The sequence below is a fragment of the Hemitrygon akajei genome, chromosome 6 (assembly GCF_048418815.1).
Source record: "Hemitrygon akajei chromosome 6, sHemAka1.3, whole genome shotgun sequence".
Lineage (NCBI taxonomy): Eukaryota > Metazoa > Chordata > Chondrichthyes > Myliobatiformes > Dasyatidae > Hemitrygon > Hemitrygon akajei.
In genome coordinates this window covers 70,013,876-70,035,426 of record NC_133129.1, presented here as the reverse complement: position 1 = coordinate 70,035,426, position 21,551 = coordinate 70,013,876, and the positions used below count along the sequence as shown (strand labels likewise).

The following is a 21,551-nucleotide window of genomic DNA, read 5'->3' as shown; positions in this document are numbered from 1 at the left end:
ATTTCAGATGCCCCTAAAGTGGGGATTTACAAAAGAGCGAGACACTTCACATACTCTGGATCTTTTCAATGATTTCAGGTTCCCTGGCCTCCATCATCTTATTTTTCCTATGGATGTCCAGTCCCTATACACCTGCAACCCCAACCAGGAAGGCCTCAAAACTCTCCGTTTCTTTATGGACACCAGGTGGAACTTGTCCTCAATCTAAATAATTTCTCCCTTGGCTCCTCCCACTTCTTTCAAACAAAAGGAGTAGCTTTGGGCACTTGCATGGTCCCAGCTACGCCTGCCTGTTTGTCGGCTATGTGGAACAGTCTATGTTCCAAGCCTACCCTGGTGACTGTCCCACACTTTTCCTATGCTATATCAATGACTGCACTGATGCTGATTCCTACACCTATGCTGAACACGTCAACTTCTACTTTGCCTCCAACTTCCAATCTGCCCTCAAATTTACCTGGTCCATTTCCAACACCTCCCTCCCCTTTCTCGATCTCACTGTCTCTATCTCTGGAGACAGCTTATCCACTGATGACTATTATAAATCCATGGACTATACCTCTTCCCACACTATTACTTGTAAAATGACCATCCCATTCTCTCAGTTCCTCCATCTCCACCGCATCTGCTCTCAGGATGAGGCTTTTCATTCTAAAGTGAAGGAGATGTCCTTCTTTTTCAAAGAAAGGGGCTTCCCTTCCTCTATCATCAACACTGCCCTCAACCGCATATCCTCCATTTCACACATGTCTGCTCTTACCCTATCCTCCCTTCATCCTACCAGGGATACGGTTCCTTTCGTCCTCACCTGCCATCCCACCAGCCTCCATGGCCAGCACATAATTCTCCATAACTTCCACCACCTCCAACAGGATCCCACCACCAAACACATCTTTCCCTTTCACCCACTTTCTACTTTCTGCAGCGATCACTCCCTAGCAACTCCCTTGTCCATTTGTCCCTCCCCTCTGATTTCCCTCTTGGAACTTATCCTTGTAAGTGGAATTTAAAGGTAGTTATGGGTGGTTTGATCGGTTTCTGAGGCGAGGGCAGCTTCCTAGTTTAACATTTACTGGAGAGTGCTTCAGCTGATACTGAAGCTGCCGAAAAGTTCCCAGCAGAACTGAAGAAAATAATTACAGAAGGTGGTTATTCGTATAAGCAAGTGTTTAACTGTGATGAAACTGCAATTTATTGCAAAAAATTGCTGAGCAAGACATTTATTTCGATAGAAGAAAAGCAGGCTCAGGGACACAAGGCATCGAAGGACAGGTTTACCCTAATGCTTATTATTAATACCACTGGCAATGCTGTCCTTAAGCCTCTACTAGTGTACCATTCAGAAAATCCCAGGGCACTTAAAGGCGTTGATAAGTAAACACTTCCTGTTGTGTTCCGTTCACATCCAAATGGTTGGAATACCCAAGTGCTTTTTTCTGAGTACATGAGTGGATGCGTTAGTCCCTTTGTTGAAAAATACTGTAGAGAAAATAACCTCGATAATAAGGGTCTTGTGATTGTCGATAATTGTGCTGCTCATCCACCTGGCATTACCGAGTATGGCGGTAAAATTCGTGTTGCGTTCTTACTGCCGAATACGACATCGTTGCTGCAGCTGTGCGACCAAGGCCTAATAGGCACAATTGAGGTTTACTATACACAAAATGTGATGCGATTTATTGTAAGTACCACTGACAGAGAGGGCAACTCCGAGGCATTTTGTGAGAGATCTGGAAAGAGTACAATATAAAATTGGCAATCGTCAACATTGGAGATAATCTTGATAGGCTAACTGTCTTCCCGATTCCAGTAATGAAACTACACTGTACATACATTATTTCTACTTTATATAGGCTGTGTATTTTTATGTGTTATTTGGTTTGATTTGGCAGCTTCATAGCTTAAAGGTCACTGGAGAGAGTGCTTCTGCCGAGAGTGCTTGCGTGAGATTTTCACTACGCGAGACAGTGCTGCAATGCAGAAAAGAACTTCTACTTTATGTAGGCTGTGTATTTATCATATCATTCATGTTTCTACTATATGTTATTGTTATTTTAGGTTTTATGTGTTATTTGGCATGATTTTGTAGGTTATTTTTTGGGTCTGGGAACGCTCACAAATCTTTCCCATATAAATAAACGGTAATTGCTTATTCACTTTACGACATTCCGGCTTACGAACCATTTCATAGGAACGCTCTACCTTCGGATAGCAGGGGAAACCTGTATTTACGTTAAACAATGTACGACACAGGCACACACAATCTGTCCAGTTATATTATGCTAGTCTTTCTGTCCAGTTTGAACTTTCACCTGCCTGACCCTTCAACCAACCCTTCCAAATATCTTCCCCCACACTCACCAAATATTTATCCAATTTTTTCTATATGCATTGCAAATATATGCTTGTGCAATAACGTTAAGACTCATCATCCAAGTAGCATACTCAACAGTACCTGATACTTCACACATCTATCTCAACACCTCCAGGAAAGGAGCAAAGTCTCAATTAAAATAGCATTAAATATTCAATATACAACCATTAGTACAAAATAACTATTATCTGCAGGTTGAAGAAAATCAAGGTACCCTTACCGGTTTTTGGCCACAAAGCATTAACTGCAATTTCTCCCATGAATTCCTCGGCCATACCCAGAACACACATCGACATCCCATATTTAGCCATGGTGTACGCTGAGAACAGAAAGAAATTTTTGGATCATGAGCACTATAGTCCGCCTCTTCAGACTTCAGGAATAAGAAATATAAACCATTTTTCCATATTTATTTCTAGTTAATACTGAAGATTTAAAGAATTATAATACTGAAGGACATCATTTGACCTATCATGTCTGCATCTGTGCTTTGAAGCTGCTAGCCAATTCCTCTTCACTGAGAGCCCTACAGTTCTTTTCACTCATTGAAAGTGATTTTTGAATCAGCTATCACCAACTTTTCTGACAGTCCATTCTGGACCTAGATAAAGAATTTGCTGAACAAAAAAATAGCTTGTTGACTCTGATAAAATATTTATTATATCAGTGGGAAGAATCGAAAAGCCCTCGTGATCTTAAACCACAAGATGAACTCTCCCCTTAACTCCATCTGTTTCAATGACAACAATTCCAATTTCTCAAGTCTCCCAGAAAAAATACATGAATATCTCTTCAACTCACCACAGTGATTCTTGAACCATATCGGATTCATGTTGAGAGGAGGACTCAAGTTCAGAATGTGCCCATTTTCACTCTTTTTCAGATAAGGAATGCACAATTTGGACCTAAGGCAGAGGAGAGAAATGAGTTGAGTACAATGCAAAATACATAATCTAATTTGAATTAACATACTGGTTTTTCAACAGAAAACTAGGCATAAAATTTCAGCTTTTACGTTAACAATAATTCAGAAGAATCTTTACAAATGATTTTTATGAGCCAATAAAGATATTTTTTACCCTCATCTTGCATTTATATTTCAATTTCAGAGAATCCCAAAGCACTTGTTGACCAGTGAAGTGTGGATACTACCATAATACAGAAAATGCAGCGGCAAATATTTTATGTTATAGAAAAGAATTGTGACAGAATATACTGAAAACATCTCCTCAAAGCACTTATTTAATTAAACACTAATTACAATGTTCATCAAAAGTTTTGACATCTGTTTTGCCCAACTTCCACTCAGTTTTGTTCAATCCTCCCAACTCCCTGGTGTTCCACCCCCACCACAACTTCATCATATATGTAGTCGACATGTAATATAGGTCTTTCATGCAATCCCATCCTGCCTGAAAAATGAATGGATCTAATTCATATTAAAAGGAGGAAGTGATGGCTTGAGAGATGTCACAAAGGAGATTTACAAGGATGTTGCCAGGAGTGACAAGGGTGGGCTCACTTTCAATAATATGGACGATGTAGAGTAGAATTTTTATTGAGGCACATAAAATTCTGAGAGATTTTGATAGGCTGAATAGGAAAGGTCCATTTTATTCAGCAGTTACTGCAATAACAAGGTACCGTAGATTCCAGATTTTAAGCCGCTACTTTTTTCCCACATTTTGAACAGCCTTGAACTCTGCTGCCTTTAAAACGGAGCGGCTAATGTATTATTTTTTTTCATGCCGCCGAAAACATTTTGCCTCGTAACAGTAGACCAATAAAATTGATGAGTAGTTCACAGAGGTCCAATGAAATTGTACGATAAATCAAGCGCACTTTCACAATTAAATTATTGTAAATCAGTCATTTGTACTCACCCTCATCAACATGGAAAACACTCGAAGAAAAGCATTGTGCTGCCTTTATGGCAGTTATTTAGTTTATAATATTTTCGCTTAGTAATTCATTTTCTAGTTAAAGTTAGAAGAGTTTTAACTATATTTGTTTTCTGTACTACATCGCGGGATGCTATGACGTCACACCCGGTTTCGCCGCGTCTTGTGGGATACCGGTTTGCGATAAACGGGAAGGAGGGGGTCGAGCGGCGGAGCGAAAACGCTGCTTTTAAGTTAAAGGCGATCAATAACTTTTCCTGGTAGGCTGCAGTATATATATTTTTTACCAGTCGTTAGGAGATATTGGAATGTTGTTCAGTAAAGAAGTATACGCAACGTATATTTAAAAGTAGCCGCGTTACGGGCACGGTTCGAAAAAAAGCATTTGCAATATGTATTTGTTTTTGTTACCATATGGATTTAATTAAAAGTTAAAAAATCCTCACGTGTAATATCTTTCTGTGTAAATATCTCATATTACAACGTGGGACACCTGCGGCCGAAAATCCGGTGCGGCCTAAAATCCGGTGCGGCCTTTACAAGTAAAAAATTGATTTTATTTCTAATATTAGAGCCAGCGGCTTTTAATCAGGTGCGCTCTGTAGTCCGGAATCTACGGTAATTAATTCAAAAGTAAATAGAAAATTATAACAGGGGAGTTCAGACAAAAAAAAATCTTCTGACCAAAGACTGGTGGGTTTTGGAACAGTGCTTCAAGTGGTGGTGGAGGCAGAAACTACTGTAGTATATATAACAGTTCCACTGAAAGATCAGTTCCTGAAACATTGAATCTGTTTCTCTCTCCAGACACTGTTTGACATGTTGAGTATTTCCAGCATTGTTGTTACTTCACATTTATTATAGTTCCTTGATGAGCATTAAAATTACTTCAGGCAGTGATCAGGAAAGTGAGGAAGATCTAAATATCCCTTGTATACAACATGTGGACAATGGGCTGAATGGCCTTATTCTGTACCATGAATTTCTACAATTCACAATGGAAGCTGTCGTTGAAGATTTCTGCAGCCTTGGTTCCTCCCTTGATTGCTTAAAAAAGTGTTCTCCTTCAAAAAGAGAAGAGGTTATGTTTGTATAACTGCCTGCACCAAAGGGTGGAATTACTTGAAAATGCCATGCAGAATGGTTCTCCTGAAGCAATCCTCGGGTTCAAGTATGACAATGGACTGATTATGTGGGCAAGTGGCGTTAAACTCAGGGATGTTCCATTTCTTCAGGAATGTGTTTTCAACACATCTTTGAATCTTTCCCATCTGGGAATCTTCTTCCATGACTGAGCTTGGAATGGAGTGTCTATTTTGAGAGTCTGGTGGCCAGGCACGTAAGCAATATGGTCTTCCCAAAGTAGCTAACTGAGTGAAATTACTTCTTCATACTGAGAGGCTAAACCTCAGGGACGGTGTTGACATTGAGTTTGTTATCCTCCAGGTGAATTTGAAGGATTTAGCAAAGACAGTATTAGTGATATTCTTTATGTAGTGCCTTGCAACAATTGCTTTTGTAGTCCAATCTCAAAGGCATTTAAGAGGGTAGGGACCATAGCTACCGAATAACCCAGGGCTCAGGTCAAATAATCTCTTCCTCAACTGAGCAAAGCTTGTGCTTCCTTGTGCTTCCATCACCAAAATGACACACATGGTAAAATATATTTTCAGAATGATCTATTTACAAAGCTATTTGTTTCTAACAAATTAAGTGGCAGCTTACAAGCACCATCAATTGCATCACATCATTACAGTAAATCTTTTTTTATGTGGTGTTGGCAGTAAATAAGGGCAGGAGAATTCATGGATATTATTTCATTAGGGCTTTCCTCTGCAGTCTCCTGTAAATGGATGTTGCTGAAAACCAAGAAGTATTTAAGAATGGCCCAAATTAGATTGAATACGCAAAGGCATTTCATCAGCTTGCAACTTTTAGTGCAGAACTGAGAGCTGAACTGGAAGAAACATGCATTTATATTGACCCTTTCACTTTGTTAGAATCAGTTATCACTGACATGTCGTGAAATTTGTTGTTTTACGGCAGCATTTCAGTGCAAGACATAAAAATTACTATAAAGTTACAAAAATGTAAATGATGCATAAAATTAACAATGAGGTAGTATTCACAGGTACATAAACTGTTTGGAAATGTGATGGTGGAGGGGAAGAAGCTGTTCCTGAGTCGAATGTGGGTCTTCAAGCTCCTGATGGTAGTAACAAGAAGAGTCCATCTCTTAGAAGGTGATGGTCTTTAATGATGGATGCCGCCTTTTTGAGCTATCAGCTCTTGAAGATGTCCTTGATGAAGGGGAGGAGTGTGCCCGTGACGACACTGGTTGAGTCTACAACCCTCCACAGCCTCTTGTGATCCTGTGCATTGGAGCCTCTATACCAGGCTGTGATGCTCTTTGAAATTGGCAAGAGTCATTGGTGACTCTTCTTTATGACGGCATCAATGTGTTGGGCCCAGGATATATTTTCAGAGACGTTGACGCGCAGGAACTTGAAGCTGCTCTCCCTTTCTACTAACACTCCTTAATGACGACTGGTGTGTTCTCCTGACTTCCCCTTCCAGAAATCCACGATCAGCACCACTCAACCAGCTGACCAATCTCATTCCTATACACCTTCTTGTTGCCATCTGAGATTCTGCTAATGACAGCAGTGTTATTTCCAAACTTATAGATGGCATTTAGCTTTGCCTAACCACACAGTCATGAGTGTAGAGAGTGTAAAGCAGTGAGCTAAGTACACATCCTTGAGGTGCGCCTCTGTCTTGATAAGGAAGATGAGAATCCAGAGGGAGGTATGGACACACAGGTTTTGAGTTTGTCGTGAGATGAATGTGTTAAACACTGAGCTGTATTTGATAAAAGGGTGCTTGATGATGTTGTCTTGATGCTCCAAAACTGATTAGAAAACTAGTGAGATTCCATCTGCTGTAGACCTGTTGTCATGGCAAGCAAAAGCACTTCATGTCCAAGATATCAATAGATTTGTAGATATTGAAGGAATCCAAACAAATGGAGACTGTCATTGAAACGGGCCATGAGATACAAGATCAGCTATGATTTTTCTGAAAAGCAGAACAGGCACGAAGGAAAAGATGCCTACTCCCACTTCTACTACAAATGTTCTTGCATGCAATAGTGGTGAAATCCAGCAAAATAATCACACAAAAAAGCAAAATTTCTGCAGATGTTTACTGGTTGAACATGTCTTTAGTCAACTTGGTCTATCATCTCCTCTTTCATGTTTTCTTGTTAAATAGCTGATGTGGAATTACACCGAACGTCACAGCACAAACACAGTCAATTCATTTCATGTTTATGGTTCCTACACACCTGCACCCTACCTTATCTCACCCTATCACAACACAGTTATATCCCTTCTTTCCTTCATTTACCCATCTGGCTTCCTTTTATATACGTCTCTTGTTACGTTAATTGTCTCTTTCTTACATGTCCTAGGAACCTCAAGACTCATGCAGAAACTTGACCTGAAACATACACTATCCCTTTGTTTCTGCAGAGGATTCCTCACCCACTAAGTTCCCTCAGCAGTTTCTTTCTGCTGCAGATTACAGCATTTGTCATCTCTGCTGAAAGTACACAGCAGGTCAGGTAGCATCAGTGGAGATGGAAACAGTTTCCGTTTAGCGACTAGCCTGAACTCCTGAGTATTTCCAGCATGTTGTATTTTTATTTCAGATTTACAGTATCTGCAAGTGTTATTGTCTTCTTTCGATGCGTCTCTCATCAGCAGCAAAGTGAACTAGCTTGTTTCAAGCTTTAGTCCCATTATAAATTGGTCAAAAGTATAAAAGAGAACTTAAGTATTTCAAGTGTACATTTTAGAAGAGTGAAACAGTTCCTTTTCAAGGATACGTTCCACATACCATCTGAAATTCTAACTTACTTGTTTACCTTTTTCACAGACTGCCATATTATGAATGCCAGCAGACGTTTTGTGTAAGTGCATCTGTCATGTTAAATCTAACATCATTGAACAGTTCTGATAAGGGTTTAGCAACAATAAAACAGAAGTAACCTTTTTATAAAGTCAAACAAAGACTTGGACTATGCTAACACTTGGAGTATTGAATGGACTTTCGAGAATGACGTTTTGATTACCTTTTTCCAAAAGAGCTATACCCTAAAATTTCAAATTCTTCCCTAGCATTACTCCTCCCCATCTGTATGATATCCTCCAAGATTCCAACACTCTTCGATCTCTGTGCTCCAGTCTTTCTGACCCTATATCTATTGTTCCACCACTGGAAACTGCGCTAAAACCAGATGTCCATGAATAAGTCCTCACTGGGGCATCAGAGGTGGAGAAGGTCGGCAACTTTAAATTTCTCAGTGTTATTATTTCGGAACACCTGACCTGGGCTCAGCACGCAAGTGTAATTACAAAGAAAGCATAGCAGTGCCTCTACTTCCTTAGGACTATACGAAGATTCAGAATGACATCTAAAGCTTTGACAAACTTCTGTAGAAGTGTAGTGGAGAGTATATTGACTGGCTGCATCACAGCCTGGTATGGAAACACCAAAGCCCTTGAATGGAAAATCCTATGGTACTTTGACGATTGACCATAAAGAGATAAATAAAGCCTTTCAAGATTTTTATAATTCCTTATATCAATCAGAATGTACTAAGGACTCTTCTATTATGAATGAATTTTTAGGGAAATTGAATATTCCAAAAGTAACTGTTGAAGATAACGTATTTTTGGATACACCTATTACCGAGTCTGAAATAGAAAAGGCTATTTTTTCAATGAACTCGGGTAAAGCTTCAGGTCCAGATGGTTTTTCTGTAGAATTTTTTAAATCCTTTTCTTCTATACTTTCTCCTTGGCTTTGTAAAATTTTTAAAGATGCATTAAGTATAGGTAAACTACCACAATCTTTTTATGAAGCTTCTATTTCTTTAATTCTTAAAAAAGATAAAGACCCGACTGAATGTGCATCCTATCAACCTATATCTTTGCTGAATACGGATTTTAAGATTTTTAGTAAAATTTTAGCTATTAGATTAGAAAATATATTACCTCGGATTATTTCTGAGGATCAGACCGGATTTATTAAAAATCGCTATTCATCTTTTAACATTAGAAAATTAATTAATATTGCTTATACCTCTACATCTAAAATCCCTGAATGTATTATCTCTTTGGATGCCGAAAAAGCATTTGATAGAGTCGAATGGTCATATTTATTCAATACATTGCAACATTTTAATTTTGGATCAAAATTTATATCATGGATTAAGTTAATATATCATAAACCTTTAGCTTCGGTTTTTACCAATAATCAAAAATCCCCTTTCTTTCAATTATTTCGCGGTACAAGACAAGGTTGTCCTTTGAGCCCTTTATTATTTGATATTGCTTTAGAACCCTTGGCTATAGCTATTCGTGAATCACCCAATATTTTAGGCATTACCCGTGGAGAGACGATGTATAAGGTATCATTATATGCGGACGATTTATTATTATATATATCTGATCCTGAAAAATCTATTCCTGCTATTTCTTCTTTACTTGCTCAATTTAGTAATTTTTCTGGTTATAAATTGAATTTTAATAAGAGTGAACTTTTTCCATTAAATATGTATATTCCAATTTATAATCATGTACCATATAGAATCGTTACAGATTATTTTACCTATTTAGGTATTAAAATTACTAAAAAACATAAAGATTTGTTTAAAACTAATTTTTTTCCCTTAATAGATCAAATTAAGCAACTTGCTAATAGATGGTCCCCACTATCTTTGTCTTTGGTAGGCAGAGTTAATGCCATTAAGATGATGATATTACCTAAATTTTTATATTTATTTCAAGCATTACCAATTTTTATCCCTAAATCTTTTTTTGATATGGTTGACTCTAAAATATCTTCCTATTTGTGGCAGAACAAAAATCCTAGATTAGGTAAAAAATATTTACAGAAGCCAAAGAAGGAGGGTGGCTTGGCTTTACCAAACCTAAGATTTTACTATTGGGCAGTTAATATACGGTATTTGATATTTTGGACACAAGAATTGACTACAGTAGCTGGCCCACAATGGGTAAATTTGGAATGTAAAGCTGTGCAAGATTTCTCATTGATCTCAATCTTAGGATCTTCACTTCCTTTTTCGTTACTCAAAATTAATAAACAGATAACTAATCCCATAGTTAAGTATACATTACGAATCTGGTTTCAATTTCGTAAATCTTTTGGCTTGAATAAGTTTATATTGTCAAGTCCTATAATATCTAATTACTTCTTTCGGCCATCATCTATAGATCAAGCTTTTTTCCTATGGAAAACAAAAGGTATAACATGTTTTCGTGACCTGTATTTGGATGATAACATTATGTCCTTTGAACAGTTATCTAACAAATACAATTTATCTAAAACCCATTTTTTTAGATACTTACAAATTAGAAATTTTCTATATAATGAATTAAAGTCTTTTTCGAAAGAATGTCCATTGGACATTACAGAGAGAATTCTAACTCTTAATCCTTATCAAAAGGGTTTAGTAGCTATCATTTACAATATGATTATGAAGATACAGCCGGATATATCAGAAAAAATTAAGAAGGAATGGCAGGAAGAATTGCATTGCCCTATATCTACTGAGCAATGGGAAAAAATTTTATCATTGGTAAACTCATCCTCTATTTGTGCTAAACATGCTCTAATACAATTCAAGGTTGTACACAGAGCCCACATGTCTAAAAATAAACTTGCTCGATTTTATTCTTATGTTAATCCAACCTGTGATAGATGTCATTCTGATATTGCTACATTGACCCATATGTTTTGGTCCTGTCCTTGTTTACAAAGCTATTGGAAGGATATTTTTAATATCATTTCAAGAGTTTTAAATATTAATCTTCAACCACATCCTTTTACTGCAATTTTTGGTCTACCTATGATAGATAATATGTGTCTATCTGCTTCATCTCAGCGAATGATTGCATTTGCCACACTATTGGCTAGAAGATCTATTTTATTGAACTGGAAAGAAATTAATCCTCCAACTGTATTTCAGTGGCTCTCTCAAACCATTTCCTGTTTGAGTTTAGAAAAAATTAGAAGTGTGGTCTTTAACTCCTCAGTTAAATTTGAGGAAACTTGGAGACCATTTATTCAACATTTTCATGCGAATTAAATGGTCTGATCCTGAACCTTATTGTTACTATCCTGAATTGTATAAATGGAGGTTCGGAGTCATTGGCACTACTGTATGTATTTAACATTATACAATTGCCCATGTTAGTTTTTTTTTATATATTGTTTTTTTTTCTTCTTCTTTTTGGGGTTTTTTTTGTGCTTTTCGTTTTAAATCTTTTATATTAATATTATAAGTTTGGGAGACTTTTTACATTGATAATATATAATTGATTATTAATGAATCTATTGTGTACTCTCAAATGTTTTTGTACTTATATTTTACTTATGTTATTTTCTTAAAATCAATAAAAAGATTTGAAAAGAAAAAGGAAAATCCTGTGAAAAGTAGTAGATATGGCCCAGTCCATCATGGGTAAAGCCCTCCCCAGCTACTGAGCATATCTACACGAAACACTGTTGTAGGAAAGCATCATCCGTCATCAGGGACACCCACCAACCTGGATATAACCTCTTCTCGCTGCTGCCTTCAGAAAGAAGGTACAGGAATCTCAGGATTCACACCACCGGGTTCAGGAAGTTACTACCCTTCAACCATCAGGCTCTTGAACAAAAGGGGATAACTTCACTTGCCCCATCATTGAAACGTTCCCACAACCTATGGATTCACTTTCAAGGACTTGTCATCTCATGTTCTTGATATTTATTGCTTATATATTTATTATTATTATTTCTTTCTTTTTGTATTTGCACAGTTTGTTGTCTTTTGCACACCGGTTAAGTGTGCAAGTCGGTGCGGTCTTTCATTGATTCCGTTATGGTTATTATCCTATGGATTTAATGAGTATACCCACAAGACAATGAACCTCATGGTCATATATTGGACATGTATGTACATTCAGCCCTCCTTATCCGCGAATTCCGCATGCGCGAATTCAACCAACCGCGAATCGCGAAAACCCGGAAGTGCTCTTCCAGCACTTGTTGTTCGAGCATGTACAAACTTTTTTTTCTTGTCATTATTCCCTAAACAATGCAGTATACAACTATTTTACATAGCATTTACATTGTATTAGGTATTATAAGTAATCTAGAGATGATTTAAAGTATCTGCGAGGATGTGCGTGGGTTATCATGGATCAGGATCGAAAAAAATTGGAAGTTCTCTTACTCAGTAAGTCGGAACAGGTACATCCAGTATTATTTAGCGTCAGTTAGTCAAACATTTGTCTTAGTATTTAGTATATGTTTTACCTTTCTATGCATATAAAACACTTAAGAACATATGTTTCAGCACCGGGCTCGGGAACTTCTTCCCGAGTTCGATCCAGTGACAGACTGCTATCGAGTGTGCTATCCACTGTGCCGGGTTGATGTGAGGATCAAAAACCCAAAACCCAGTAATTAAACCACTGCGTTGCTTAGTAATAATTGTAGCTTCCATTGGGGCACAGCCTTTCTCACTTTATCCATTAAAATTGTTCCAATCGATGACCGACTGGAGCCTAATGCTTTTCCAATGACCGATGGCATTTCACCTCTTTCCAACTGCTTTATTATTTCCACTTTATTTTCAATTGTGATCTGATCGTGATTATTTTCGTGAACAGAAACACTGCGGATTCAGATCTCTGCCGCTGGGTCCTAATGTCCACCACACTACGACAGGTTAAATAAGGTCTGAGGTTCTGCTGGGTCCTAGGATCCACCGCATTAAGACAGGGTGAATAAGGGACTTGAGCATCCGCGAATTTTGGTATCAGCGAGGGGTCCTGGAACCAATCCCTCGCGGATAAGGAAGGCAGACTGTACATTGATAATAAATTTACTTTGAACTTTAATATCTGCCTTGGCCTGTGAACGACTGTCAAAAACAACGTTAAAAGTGTTTGGTCATCTATTTCATATCTCCTTGTGTGCTTTGTTTCAAGGTACTCATGCAACGTTTTGAATGTTATCTTGTGTGGGTGTATAAACATAAGCCGTTGTCATAACATCACAAGCAGATTTCAACTGGTGAGATCTCAATCAACCCACTAGGTGGAGGGCTACACTACATGCTACACTGGTATGCACGCAGGCATTCCTTGCATGAGTTGCATCATTCCTGACACAGAAGCTGCAGGCAACTAACCTAACCAGTTATAAAATCGGCAATGTTCAGTTCTGAACACACACCTTTACCAAGGACATGTTAGCAAAACCATAATTTTCTGGTTCTCCAAGGACGATTGAACAAACTGGGGTTGTATTCCCTGTAGTTTAAGGGGTGCTAGGATTTTGAGTTTTCAAGGTGTTAAAGGAAATTATACAGATAAATTCTATTTGCTCATTAAGCAATCTATTCCAGGGAACACGGTCATAAAGTTAGAGCTAAGGCCTACATTGGGAAACATATGCAGAGGGCGGAGGAAGTTAAGAATTCTCCTCTGCAGTTGCTATAATTATCAATTATTAACTTTAAGTTGTGATTGATATCTCTTAACCAGAAGGATTAAAGTTTATGGAGTAAAGGTAGGTAAATGGTTAGGTCAAAGATCAATCACAGTCTGTAGGGTTTAATTACCTACAATTTCCTTTCAGAAGGTAATAAGGAATCAATAAGTCCCAGTTTTCATAAAGAATTTCCTGTATCTTAGTCAAATTACCTATTCAGGTAAGATTATATACGTTAGGATTTTGTTGCAATTTTTTAAAATACAAAGTACCTTTTTAAACAGTTATAAAGTACAAAATTTTATTTTGAAACACAGCACGGTTAGAAGCCCTTCTGGCCCAATGAGCCCGCACCACCCAATTACACTCATTTGACCAATTAACCTACTAATGTGTGTGAACTAGGAGGAAACTGGAGCACCTGAAGGAATTCCACAGAAACACGGGAAGAATATAGAAACTCCTTGTGCACAATGGCGGATCTGAACCCAACTCACTGGCACTATAATAGCATTACGCTAACCGTTTACACTACCAAATAACAAACAATTAAGTACCTGAATGAAGCTGAAGAATTTTGGCTTGTACAGGGAACTATTTCAAGAGCGATAATACCACAAAACATAAGGGCACAGAAGAAACTACAAGATGTAAACATGATAAATCTACATGTAATATAATACCACTTAAAGTTTTTTTTCCCTTCAATTACAGCCTAACCTCACTTGTTCCATACTCAAAGGAGAAAATAATTGTTGTTGATGGATTGTGAGAAAGATTCACAAAACTTACTCGAGGCATGAAGTGATGTACAGTAGGAGGAGTAGGCAGAAATTCCTATTTTGCACAGATTTTATAAGAATAAAAGATGATCTCAGTGAAACATTTGACATTAAGGGGTCCACTGGGTGGATCCTGAGAGGCTGCTTACGTGTGTTAAGTCTGGAGCAAGGGATTTCTTTCTCAGAATAAGGCATCTGAAATGAGTACAAATTTCTTGACCAAGAGGGTTGTTAAACACTGAAATTCTCTATTCCAAAAGGCAGCAGGTGTTAAGCACATTCATGGCAGAATAATTAATTTGGATGCCAAAGGAATTGGATGGGAAAGTGGAGATGAGGTAAAAGATACCAAGTAAATGATTGAATGATGCAAGTAATTTGAGGGACTGTGCCTCTCTTTTATATAAATTTTGCTCATAGTCAAGAATTGTTTCCTGGTGACTAGTAATACCCAAGGCCATATTTTCCACCATCTGGAAGGGCAAGGGTGACAAATATATGGGAATACCTCAAAATTACAAGCTTTGACCCATACAATATTCTGTTCTGACTTGAAAATATTTCCATGTTTGTTCACCTTTGCTGAGTCAAACTCCTGGTATTCCCAAACTCACTATAGAAACATAGAAAATAGGTGCAGGAGTAGGCCATTCGGCCCTTCGAGCCTGCACCGCCATTCAGCATGATCATGGCTGATCATCCAACTCAGAACCCTGTACCTGCTTTCTCTCCATACCCCCTGATCCCTTTAGCCACAAGGGTCATATCTAACTTCCTCTTAAATATAGCCAATGAACCGGCCTCAACTGTTTCCTGTGGCAGAGAATGCCACAGATTCACCACTCTCTGTGTGAAGAAGTTTTTCCTCATCTCGGTCCTAAAAGGCTTCCCCTTTATCCTTATACTGTGACCCCTCGTTCTGGACTTCCCCAACGTCGGAAACAATCTTCCTGCATCTAGCCTGTCCAATCCCTTTAGAATTTTATACGTTTCAATAAGATCCCCCCTCAATCTTCTAAATTCCAGTGAGTATAAGCCTAGTCGATCCAGTCTTTCTTCATATGAAAGTTCTGCCATCCCAGGAATCAATCTGGTGAACCTTCTCTGTACTCCCTCTATGGCAAGAATGTCTTTCCTCAGATTAGGGGACCAAAACTGCACACAATACTCTAGCTGCGGTCTCACCAAGGCCTTGTACAACTGCAGTAGAACCTCCCTGCTCCTGTACTCGAATCCTTTTGTTATGAATGCCAACATACCATTTGCCTTTTTCACCGCCTGTTGTACCTGCATGCCCACCTTCAATGACTGGTGTACAATGACACCCAGGTCTCGTTGCATCTCCCCTTTTTCTAATCGGCCACCGTTCAGATAATAATCTGTTTTCCTGTTCTTGCAACCAAAGTGGATAACCTCACATTTATCCACATTAAATTGCATCTGCCATGAATTTGCCCACTCACCTAACCTATCGAAGTCACCCTGCATCCTCTTAGCATACTCCTCACGGCTAACACCGCCGCCCAGCTTCGTGTCATCCGCAAACTTGGAGATGCTGCATTTAATTCCCTCGTCTAAATCATTAATATATATTGTAAACAACTGGGGTCCCAGCACTGAGCCTTGCGGTACCCCACTAGTCACTGCCTGCCATTCTGAAAAGGTCCCATTTACTCCCACTCTTTGCTTCCTGTCTGCCAACCAATTCTCTATCCACATCAATACCATACCCCCAATACCATGTGCTTTAAGTTTGCACACTAATCTCCTGTGTGGGAGCACCTGTATCTGAGCACCTGAGTAAATTTGGAAGCCGAAGAAAATGTGAAGGCTAAGGGAACATTACCAGGGAATGCTATTAAAAGTGATACTTTAATGTGGGCATAGTAGATGAGGTCAGATTACATTAAGGACATAAAAAAATGCAACCAATATATGCTGCAACTTTAACACGCACATCATTCAATCATTAGCTGGTGTACCTTAAACAGCGTAGGCCTTAGAATCTGGTATCTGTTCCCAAAATTCTGCATATCTCTGCTCCTTTAAAATACTTCTTAAAACTTCCACAGAACTGGCTTAGTTGTTTGCCTTTGCTCCTGTAAAGCACCTTAGGTGATTTTACTTCATAATGATATTGCATAAATGCAAGTTATGATCATGCTATTATTCATGTGTTAATGATGTCATGCAGGGTTTGGCAACCATCCTTGCAGTTTTAAAACCTGATGCAATTTCTTCTGCTCTCTCTTGTCACACCCATCTCACTCTCTTAATGATCAAATTTTCAAATGCAATGCAGCCCCCTTTTTAGCTGATCTTGTTAATGATTCCTTCCTCTCATGTACATTCTGATGCTTTCCTTTCAAATCCACCAAGCCTTTCCTCAGAAAGCCAACTGAGGTCTTCAGCTCCTGCAAACTATTGCTCAAGTTCATCCTCACTTTCCTCGACAAAATCCTTGCCTTTAGCCTATGACAGTTGATCCAAAAGCCTTTCTTGATCTTTAACTCAATCTTCTTGTTTAAGTAATTCTTTAAATTCACTTGTTTCAACTTGTTTAAGGCTGTGGAACAATTGTTTCCAGTTTTCAAGCTTCTCCTGCAAATATCTTCAGAAATTGTTTGCAAAACTGCTGGGAAGTTTCAGTAACAAATTGGATGCAAATGTCCTTAAAACTGATACCAATCATTACAAAGACACAGAGGACAACAAGCTTCCCAGCCATTTCTTCCCCTTCAAGAAGCACCAGTGCAGAGGCTTTTGATCCTAAACGCCAACATAGACATCAAAATTATTTTCTGTCTTTCAGCTTCATTTGGCAATTACCTTTCAGGTTTGGGAATGAACCAATTCTGGAGCTACTCTAGTGCCCGTGATCAGATCTTAAGTTTTGTCTAATTCCTATTTCTATTCATTATCGAAAATATAACCCCTTTAATAGAAAGCAAAAAACTGAAAGAGGAATGGGATGTGTAGTACCAAGAGCTGGTTGACAATCAATGAGGTCATATTTGACGTAATTGGATATCTCTCCCTTCTTCATATTCTTTAATACTGTATCTTTGGTTAACAGCACTGTTCTGATACATTTACTCTGTTCACACTCAGAGGGCACTGCAGCTTTTCCACGGTGTGGCGACTAGAACTGCTGACTCCACCTGTGATCTCGCTGCGGCTTGCACAGCTGCTGCAAAACTCTTTCAATTCCATTAACCTTTGTCATCATTTTTATGCCTGTCCATAACTTTTTAAACAATATCTGTATATGGAACTGAAATCCTTTGAACCTCCACTGCTTTTTCACCACTTGAAAAGTACCCTCCTGCTAGCTTTTGAAGTCCAACTTACACCAAATATCTGTGCGTAATTATGAAGTAAAAAGATATACCAACAGTCCAAGATGAAATGATGCTGGAGTAGGTTGTGGGGAGAGTTATTTTCTCTTTGCACATAGTTAAACCATTTGAATCAATAACCCATTTTTTAGTATTAATTGTCACATAATACAATTATTCAGTCTCTTAATTCAAACTGCGACTGATTATTTTGGGAAGAAAGACATCTGTAACTTGCATTTCTTCCCAAAATGACAAACTTATAGAAGTTTCTTAATGAATGCCCTGCATTCTTCAGCATAATACTGCAAATACTAGAAATATTAATCCAATGTAACTGTCAAGTCACTTTTATTGTCATTTCGACCATAACTGCTGGTACAGTTTAGAGTAAAAATGACACAATGTTTTTCAGGATCATGGTGTTACATGACACAGTACAAAAACTAGACTGAACTACGTAAAAAAAACACCACAGAGAAAGCTACACTAGACTATAGACCTACACAGGACTGCGTAAAGTGCACAAAAACAGTGCAGGCATTACAATAAATAAACAGGACAATAGGGCAGTAAGTTGGTGTCAGTCCAGGCTCTGGGTATTGAGGAGTTTGATAGCTTGGGGGAAGAAACTGTTACATAGTCTGGTCGTGAGAGCCCGAATGCTTCGGTGCCTTTTCCCAGACGGCAGGAGGGAGAAGAGTTTGTATGAGGGGTGCATGGGGTCCTTCATAATGCTGTTTCCTTTGCGGGTGCAGTGTGTAGTGTAAATGTCCGTGATGGCGGGAAGAGAGACCCCGATGATCTTCTCAGCTGACCTCACTATCCGTTTCAGGGTCTTGCGATCCGAGATGGTGCAATTTCCGAACCAGGCAGTGATGCAGCTGCTCAGGATGCTCTCAATACAACCCCTGTAGAATGTGATGAGGATGGGGGCGGGGGGAGGGGGGGGGGGGAGATGGACTTTCCTCAGCCTTCGCAGAAAGTAGAGACGCTGCTGGGCTTTCTTTGCTATGGAGCTGGTGTTGAGGGACCAGGTGAGATTCTCCGTCAGGTGAACACCAAGAAATTTGGGGCTCTTAACAATCTCTACCGAGGAGCCGTCGATGTTCAGCAGGGAGTGGTCGCTCCGTGCCCTCCTGAAGTCAACAACCATCTCTTTTGTTTTGTTCACATTCAGAGACAGGTTGTTGGCTCTGCACCAGTCCGTTAGCCGCTGCACCTCCTCTCTGTAAGCTGACTCGTCGTTCTTGCTGATGAGACCCACCACAGTGGTGTCATCGGCAAACTTGATGATGTGGTTCGAGCTGTGTGTTGCAGCACAGTCGTGGGTCAGCAGAGTGAACAGCAGTGGACTGAGCACGCAGCCCTGGGGGACCCCGTGCTCAGTGTGATGGTGTTGGAGATGCTGCTCCCGATCCGGACTGACTGAGATCTCCCAGTCAGGAAGTCTAGGATCCAGTTGCAGAGGGAGGTGTTCAGGCCCAGTAGGCTCAGCTTTCCAATCAGTTTCTGAGGGATGATTGTGTTGAAGTCTATGAACAGCATTCGAATGTATGTGTCTTTTTTGTCCAGGTGGGTTAGGGCCAGGTGGAGGGTGATGGCAATGGCGTCGTCTGCTGAACGGTTGGGACGGTACGCAAACTGCAGGGCGTCCAGTGAGGGGGGCAGCAGGGTTTTGATATGCCTCATGACGAGCCTCTCGAAACACTTCATGATGATGGATGTGAGTGCAACGGGACTGTAGTCATTGAAGCAGGCACGGGGATGATGGTGGTGACCTTGAAGCACATTGGAATGACTGCGCTGCTCAGGGAGATGTTGAAGATGTCAGTGAGAACATCTGTTAGCTGGTCTGCACATCCTCTGAGCATTCTACCAGGAATGTTGTCGGTGCGTAATGTCATACATTTTCTCCACCTTCAATTCTTCTAAGGGATTTTCTCCTTATGTTCTGTGACATCTGTTGTGCTAGAAATGGGATCTGCTCTCGAGGAATTGCTTAAGGAATTCAAAATTAATTAAATTTGCCTTAAGTATTGTGCCATAAACCGCATTACCAAAACAGGAAGTACAAGTGACAGAGTGAGAGCAAGAGAAAAGTAGTGAGTAAAACTAGGTTAAGTAGTAGTAGGGAAGAATGGGGGCAGAGAGGGAGAAATAGAGTGGTTTTCAATGAAATGCTAATAAACCACATGCAAAATACCAAATGCCTCAGAGCTGGCAGAAATGCAACATCCTATAAATTTGATTATTGTTACCAAAAATGTATTCATTTTGATGCTTATTTTGTCATATCCAAATCTTGATGAGCAAATGTTATCTCACATGCGAATGTTTATGTAATCATCTGCACTGCTGCACTTCTGGTTGCATGTACTAACAGCAGTGTAACTAGATAACGTTCACAGGTGTGTGTATGTAATAGAGATGGAGTGAGATAGAGATATAGTGAAAGAGAAAGAGAGAGTGTGAGAGAGAGAGAGAGTAAGACAGAGAGAAAGAGAGAGAGAGAGAGAATAACTGTGTTGTTGGAGAGATTTTCATTGCTATGCTCCACCTTAACCTACAGAAAGCTCCCCACTACAACCTCACACAAAATGCTGGAGGAACTCAGCAGGTCGGGCAGCCCTTATGGAGGGAAATGAGCAATCAATGTTTTGGGTTGAGACACAGCTTCAGGAATGGAAAGGAAGAGAGGATATTGCCAATATAAAAGGGTAGGGTATGTTGGCCACTATGTTTCTCTACCGAGCTTTACATTTAATTTTACATTTAACATACCCCAAATGAACAGATGATCACAAGCTAATAGACAACAATCAGATATTATGCATATGTTCTTAAATATGCTAAACCAAGTTAGGAGAGGTGGTTGGTTCAAGCCTTCTTCAGAGGCATGAATGTAATATACAGAAGCACTATCCTCTAGTTAAGCTGTTCAGTTGAGCCAGAGACTAAAAACATATCCTTCAATGAACATCAGCAAAATGCTTTATTTGATAGGCTCAATTTCTCCAGTAATTTCTGCACGTTCTGAGGTGTCTGATGTGGGTAACGTGAATACTGCAGGCTATTGCTGGGGTGTCCTCTGAGACAAATAGGTGGGAAGTTTGCTAGATGATGTGCTCCTTCCACCAAATGTAACGGGATCCTGTATATTCCCTGTACGTGGATTCAAGGCTCTCTGCACCTTAGTCTTCCTGTTCCACTTTGAGCAGAGATGGGCCAGAAATTCCCAGGAGTCATTGGGAAACAGTATTTTCCCCATCCATCTTACTGTGATAAAGCTTGGAACTGAAAAGGTTTAATTTGTTTGTGGCATTTTTCAGAACAATTACTGTTTTTCAAAATTATTTCCAGAAGACGTCATATATCAAAGTTTTGAGAGGCTCTTTATAAATCAAATACAAGTCTTGCCCTTTTCTGGGGCAGTATACAATCTGCTGGAAGAACTCAGTGGGGTGAGCAACATCAACAGGAAGCAAGAAACGGTCAACGTTAGAGGCCAAAACCTTGCATCAGGACTGAGAGTGGAGAGATGAGTGTACGGAGAAGGGGGGAGGTGGCAAGGAAGGAATCT

General features: G+C 39.3%; 1 protein-coding gene across 1 annotated transcript in view; it reads right to left on the bottom strand.

Moving 5' to 3' along the window:
- Window positions 1-21,551, bottom strand: part of hsdl2 (hydroxysteroid dehydrogenase like 2) — a 160,835-nt gene that overhangs the window by 28,294 nt on the left and 110,990 nt on the right. Inside the window, exons 5-6 of the mRNA XM_073048607.1 lie at window positions 3,176-3,279; window positions 2,595-2,693 (exon numbers count right to left, since the gene is read on the bottom strand). Of these exons, the coding sequence (XP_072904708.1) occupies window positions 2,595-2,693; window positions 3,176-3,279 (203 nt within the window). The remainder of the gene's footprint in view (window positions 1-2,594; window positions 2,694-3,175; window positions 3,280-21,551) is intronic.